This window comes from Nestor notabilis, unplaced genomic scaffold (genome assembly GCF_000696875.1).
Source record: "Nestor notabilis isolate BGI_N333 unplaced genomic scaffold, ASM69687v1 scaffold1093, whole genome shotgun sequence".
Lineage (NCBI taxonomy): Eukaryota > Metazoa > Chordata > Aves > Psittaciformes > Psittacidae > Nestor > Nestor notabilis.
In genome coordinates, this window is record NW_009922149.1 from 2,727 (window position 1) to 9,859 (window position 7,133).

At 37.0% G+C, this 7,133-nt stretch overlaps 1 protein-coding gene across 1 annotated transcript in view; it reads right to left on the minus strand.

Annotated features, from left to right (window-relative positions):
* Positions 1-1,945: 1,945 nt before the first annotated feature.
* FGD4 (FYVE, RhoGEF and PH domain containing 4) overlaps positions 1,946-7,133 on the minus strand; it is a 35,749-nt gene continuing 30,561 nt past the window's right edge. Inside the window, exons 13-16 of the mRNA XM_010011467.1 lie at positions 6,768-6,893; positions 4,184-4,324; positions 2,433-2,573; positions 1,946-2,256 (exon numbers count right to left, since the gene is read on the minus strand). Coding sequence (XP_010009769.1) covers positions 1,999-2,256; positions 2,433-2,573; positions 4,184-4,324; positions 6,768-6,893 — 666 coding nt within the window. The 3' untranslated portion in view covers positions 1,946-1,998. The remainder of the gene's footprint in view (positions 2,257-2,432; positions 2,574-4,183; positions 4,325-6,767; positions 6,894-7,133) is intronic.

Consider the following 7,133-nt stretch of genomic DNA (forward strand, 5'->3'; position numbering starts at 1 on the left):
AAGAATTACAGAAGAGTTTGCACATCACATAAAAGTAATACTAGGGTTACATGCAGAATAATCTGGGCACATGGAGCACCCAAGTTAAAATCCAGAACTGACAGGCACAAAGTCAGTCGTAGAGTTACTCTACAGTGCCGTGTCCTGATAATTACGAAAACTAGTGTGAAGCTTTGAAGTCTAAAGGCAGATCTGTGCAGGTGAGAGCAAAACCCAGCCCACTAACATCAAGCTGCTTGACATTCTTCATATCAAAGAATGATAGACACCATGTACTCACGTATGTTTGACACTAAAAAAAGAGGTTACTTTAACAATCCCTTGATAAATGCTAAATGAGTTGGGTTTGTTGATTTTATTTTCTTATAGTGTAAAGAGTAACTTTGGAAATCTCACTATAAAGAAGCAACAATTTAAATCTGCCCTCATGTAACTAACAAAACTGAACTTGAAACTGAGCTCTTCAGCTTGCCATGATTTAAAATACAGGTTGCAGTTATATCAAGAGTAAGACTCCTGAATGTTCTTGTGACAAGTTAATTATAGAAGCTACATATTTTCCTTCCCTTCAGGGGTCAGAAAAGACAGCAATGATTTTAATTGTCTACTTGATAGTCAATCACTACCTCTGAATTTGTCGTATTTCATCCAAGGATGTTACAGTAAAAAATTTAGGGAGGTCATTTGCATCTATGTATAAAAACCCTAATAGGAATGAAAATTCATAAGGGACCTAATACTATAAAGCCAACAAGTCCTTATTGCCGTAAGTACAATGCAAATAATGTTAGTTAACATGAGATTTGAGATTGTTAACTTGACAGTTAACTTGAGGTTTGCCAGCTCAGACTCCATACTAAATTTGTATAAAGCAGGTTCCACTTTACAATAATTCTTGAAGATTGTTGTCATAAATATTACAGTGTCTACTCTTCTGCAAAAATTAAAAGGCTTAAGTCGAAAATGTTCTTTTGTTCCAGAAACCATAATAGCCAAAACTCATGTTCCTAGAAGGTTACTAGAATCTGTTGCTCTTCTCAAACCACATACTGCATTTGAGTAATGAACTACTGCACTCTTAAAAGAAAACAGTGATAGGACACTGAAGAAAAGTGACTACTCTTTTAAACACAACTGGAACTTATTTGTCCATTGCATGCCACTTACATTACTGGTATTTTTCTGATGCATAAAAATATCAAGATCATTAAAACAAATCACTGAACAGTATTTGTTAATTTAGAACTGTGTTTAATTTCAAATAGAAAACATGCTTTTTAAATAAATTATTCACTAACAGGAACCCAGGATCATGAAATCAAAGCAATGATCAGGAAGTGAACATTTTTAATACTGTACATATATTATATATTGTTTTCTCATATTTTTAGGTATTCATTTCTAGATTGAAAAATCAATAGATTGTTTCCTTGATAAATTGAAACTTTAAAAGCCAATATACCTATGAAAGCAATTTGCATTAATTAAAAAGAGACAAGTGAATACGACATATGTACAGATCTGTGGAATTCAATCTAGAAACTACATACATTAAACCAAACTGTCCCTGCATATTTAACTACAGATCTATTTTGGCAATGTGGAGGTATATCTTTTATCCTGTTGCAAGTCCTAACGTGTAAGTAGGAAGCTTCAGTATCTGCATTCTTAATGAAAGTAGCAAATATTAACCAAGAGCAACCGGATTTTCAAAAAAAAAAGTTGTATCATGACAAACAAGAAGTACAGTAAAGTTAGTATTTTTAATAGCATTCACATTTTTTAAAAAAAGTCTCTGAAATGGACCTGTACATCACTTTTATTGATAGAACATAAATATAAGAAAAAGATCCCTAAAAAGACCAGATTTTTTCCCAAACATAAAGTGCTAAGATGTGTATGGTTGTAAGATTTCTTGATTGAGCTAGGAACAGTTAACACAAAAGTTAACCACAAATTCAACTGAAATCTTTCAAAAATACCATGTGTTCTTGAGCTTCAGCATTCACAAGTTTTAGAAGATTCAGGTTGCTCTTCTAAATTCACTTGCAGTTCATTTTGACATTCTGGTGTCTCACCTTTTACAGCTAAATGGATAACTTTTAGCCATTTCTGTTTTAGTTCCTCATTGTCCGCAGCAAAGCTGTGCACAGACTTAGACTGGGTCAGTTTGAAGCTGTGTGGGAGGTCAGCACTTCTTGGAGTGTCATCTACTGTATAGCCCAGAAGTGGAATTGTAGCCAGAGCTTTAACATCCTAAGAAGAAGAAATTCTTGGTTAAGAATAGACAACTAATTTGCCTGCTAACCTTCATTTACTATAGAGGTTGATGAAAACAATTGGGGCTTTCCTCTGTTCCTAAGCTATTAGACTACTCTTCCTCAGATGGCAGTGCAAATTACTAAAATCTTTTCCCTTTTCTCTGCACATACCTGTGGAGCACCATACATGTACAGCACAAGAGCTTCCTGCTTAGGTATAACACACCATGCTTTCTGCCAGGGCTTTGATTTTTCCATGTACTGAAGAAAGCTGCATATAACACTATTTCCAGAAACTTCTGCAGATTCAATCTAGGAGAGAGTATAAAGCATAAAAAGGAAAATAAACTTTCCTGAATACAGACTAAAAGCAGAGAACAGAAAAGCAGAAATTCATCACCATTCATATCAAACCTTGGATAGAATCTGCAAAAAAACTTGAGCAAATACCCAAGTAAGATCATGAAGGACTGGGTTTATGGAAAATATTTATATACTACATCCTTACAGTCACAACATGTACTCCCTTAACATGTGTAATCTGTTCCTTCTTCCATTGGTAGTTTTGGATTATACACTTCTAGATCTCTCTAAATTTAATTTTGCCTCCACAGATAGCCTTTCTCTGTATCTTAGTATCTACAACAATGTCTGATTTCTGAATAACGTCATGTCAGGCATTTAAGTGCTAACAACTATCCAATGTGACAACCACTATTTTGGCATTCAAAATATTACGGCAGGATCAGATGCAAACATATTTCTAAGGATAGCATAAGAATGCAAGCACATAGGGAAAAGATCAGGTGAATTGCATAAAAGTTGAAGACAAAATTACATACTATTTGGGTTAAATAGTGATCCTGAGATCAGAAAGAACACAAAATGATCATGTGTTAAAGTTTGCTTGAATACATTTTTTTCTCTCCTAGTAGTGGTGCTGACTGAGTGCTGCAACATGGTACTAACTGCTCTGCTGTCATGAGGCGCAGCAAGCAGATAGACATTTCTGAGAGACTCTGTAGCTCCTTAGCTACCTTAAAAAAGGCACCATGCCAAGAAAGAGCAGACTCTTGACTATAAGGTAAGCTAGTGGAGTTTTGCAGTCCTTACTGTTTCTCGTTTCGGAGAGTGTAGTCAAACCAACATGGATTAAGATCTGCATATGGAATTTACAACCTGTGTCTTATTTTTGTCTTCTTTTTCTGTTGGTATTAGCTCAAGGGTCAATCCCTCTCTACTACTTCTCAAGATAAATATGTCTTGACAAAATTAGGATGATCTTTCCCTAATATAAGTCAGGCATTTTAAAAAGGCCTGTAATAGGGGATTTAAGAAATATGCAATTGGTTAATTGCAATTCTAAGGTGCCTATTTCTCCCGCAGTCATAAGAGAAACATAGCTCTTTATTTTCTGATTGACACCTTGAATTTTTAGATGTCAAAAGCTGAGAGCAACTTGATGATTTAAAGGTACATTGCATACACCGATCAGAAAAATATTTTACTACTCAGACTTGGAATAGCAAATTTCTCCCCTATTCCGCTTGCCTCCCTCCCCAGTCCTTTCAGTTTGGGTATATGTTCTCTAGAATCATTGTAGTAGCAGTGGTCTTTATGCTATGACAGCTTAAGTGCAGAAGAAAAACTGAAGATTTGTAAGGAAAGGTAATGTTTTATCACATCTGATGTAACTGGAAAGAAGTAAACAAGCTCTAAGGTTCATAATTCCCCTTAAAAAAAAAAAAAAGAAACAATGAAGTATTGTGAAAGATTAATGGTGGAAACCAAAATCTATTGGACAGGATTAATTTGGTCCACATACCTTTTATTTCTCAAACAGAAAATAGCCCTGCAAGAATGCTACCAGCTTTCACTTACTGATGAATTGTAACTGCATCTATGGTTTTTAAATGACATACCTCCAGGATGCCTTTCTTCTTCTTTTCTTCACTGTCTGTACAACCAGTTATAACATGGTAGCAGTCTTTACAGACTTTATTCAATTTATTGCCATCATATTCAAGATGTGCCTTGTAATCAGAACATTTCCAGCAAACCACCTTAGAAAAAAAGATAACACACATACAAAAATTATGAAAACAATTTAATTAAAAATCAGGATTATTTTCTCTACTTAGTAAAATGTTGTTTCATTAAACACAACAAGAAAGATAATGCCTTTATGACATGACATTAATAATCTAATTGAAAATAATGATTTTCCAAATCTGTGCCACTGCTTCTTAACTAGAAGCATTTTTTACTATTTACCTAGTAAAACCTTGTACTTTCTGTAAAATAACACTAGGCTTTCAATTCTATCTGTAGGTTAAAGTCAGAAATAGACTTAGAATATAGCACAAGCCATGCTACAGAAAGAATATTTTCTAGTTTCCTGGAAGAAAATCCTTTCCAGTTTGTTAAGATGCCAACATGAAAAGCTATATTTACATTTTTTTTTTTCCTCTACATAGCCTTAGAAATGTACAACTGAGATGCACTTTATAGATAAAAACAATAATAAAATAAGAAATAGATATTTTTTTAACCTGCTGTTAAATTTACAGATTTATAATCTGTTCACAAGTACACAGAATAAATAAGCTAATATCACAATGATTTTTCTTCTCACTGTATATTTATTTGCATAAAACTGCAATGCATGGGAGCTCTGGAAGAAGTTGTTTCATTAGAAATGATTTTCCACAGAAATGTTCTTTCAGATGAAAAAGATGCCCTGCATAAAAAATATGAGCGAAGTTATTTCAAGAAAGAAAGGTAGACAAATGGACTTGGACCACTCGAACACCTGAACAAAATTTTATTGTGGACCAGGGCTTTGCAGTACTAATATATAACCTTACCTTCAACTAATATCTCTAGAGAATACTACTGAAATATTCCCAGTTAGTGACTGCTGGATAAACACCAGTGACCCAAAGTAATTCCCATGAAGAAAAAAAAAAAGTGTTTTAAAATTAAAGTGCAAGGAGATGTGATAGAACTACAATAGAGGGAAGTTAGTTAGGAGTCTGAACAAAAGCGTGAATAAAAAGGAAGGGTGTGATGTTAAGATTAACAGACAAGTTTTAAGACAATAATGATCGGGGGGGGGGACGGACCCCCAAACTGAAACAAAACCCACAAAACAGATTACAACTGTATAATCAATAACTTAGAGCTTCTGAAAAAAGCATCCAGTATATTGCAAAGCAAAAAAGCAGCACTGTGAACAGAATAAGCCTTCATGCCACATAAAAATATCATAAAGAAATCATGCAAGATAACCTACAATAGAAGTATTAAAACCTGGGCCTGCACTACCATCTGCTGGAGAAAGGCGCAGCTGCTGGATGGCAAGAACAGAAAGCATGGGATGTTTGCTCTTCTGTTAACTTCTGAAAACTCCCAAGTCATACCACTATTTCATGGTTGCTTTAAAGCAACATGTTACCATAGCAACATACATGGAAAACAGCAGTAATAGACCTCACTTGGAGTATTGTGTACAGTTCTGATGTCCTCAACATAAAGAGGACATGGAGCTGCTGGAGCAAGTCCAGAGGAAGGCCGCGAGGATGATAAGAGGGCTGGAGCACCTCCCGTATGAAGACAGGCTGAGAAAGTTGGGGCTGTTCAGCCTGGAAAAGAGAAGGCTGCGTGGAGACCTCATAGCAGCCTTCCAGTATCTGAAGGGGGCCTATAAGGATGCTGGGGAGGGACTCTTCATTAGGGACTCTAGTGGTAGGACAAGGGGTAATGGCTTTAAACTTAAACAGGGGAAGTTTAGATTAGATAAAAGGAAGAAGTTCTTCACAGTGAGGGTGGTGAGGCACTGGAATAGGTTGCCCAAGGAAGTTGTGAATGCTCCATCCCTGGCGGTGTTCAAGGCCAGGCTGGACAGAGCCTTGGGTGACATAGTTTAGTGTGTGGTGTTCCTGCTCATGGCAGGGGGGTTGGAACTAGATGATCTTAAGGTCCTTTCCAACCCTAACTATTCTATGATTCTACGATTCCCTGATGCTTCATCATGTGCACACAGTTACATGCAGAACTCAGCTGGGAACAGCTCCGAGTTAACCCAAAGGAAAACTGCAGGGCTACATGATCTTCTTGTGACTAGGAAAGAGGAAGTAGCAGCATGGGAAGAGGAGGCAGCCAGTGCTGCCCAGTATACTGCTGCTTTATATTGGTTTAATATGGTCTTGAAACTGTTGAAATCAGTGGAAGCCACTCAGAAGTAACAGTATAGTATGTACAGGGGCTTGGCACATTTACAAACACATGCATCTTCCGCTGCTCCAAATTACTTCCAAATTTACAATGCTAACTAAAGCAGACAGAAGATCCTTTGTGGTGTGCTACACACAGCTTCTCCCGTTTCAGCCACAAGCACAGCTACAAACTCTGCAGCATAACAAGCAGGCACTAGGAGTCAAGTAGGTGCTTAGACCCCTTGCCAAGGCTGCTCACCAGCTACAGCAGCTGGGGTTTTACACTTACATGTCCACATGCTCGACAGTGGTGCCTTCTCCTTGTCAGTGCATTAAAGGGCTCCTTGCATTTCATGCACATGGTTACTTCATTGTCTCGTATCCACCTTGGTGCTCTCTTCCCAAGCTCAGCGTTCTGAATGGGGCCAGGAGGAGGGTGGGAGAATAAAAAAGCCAGTATAAAAAGTTGTGCAGTACTCTAAATAGAGAAAATAATTATTCTCTTCCTCTGGAAAGGAAATAGCAAAACACAGATCAAGATGCATTTTGAAATATATACAAGAAGCAACAAAGAAGCCAGTCAAAAATCATTACGCATCACTGAAAGGGTGCTCTGTTACATGTTGGGGGGGGGGGGGGGGGGGGGGGGGGGGGG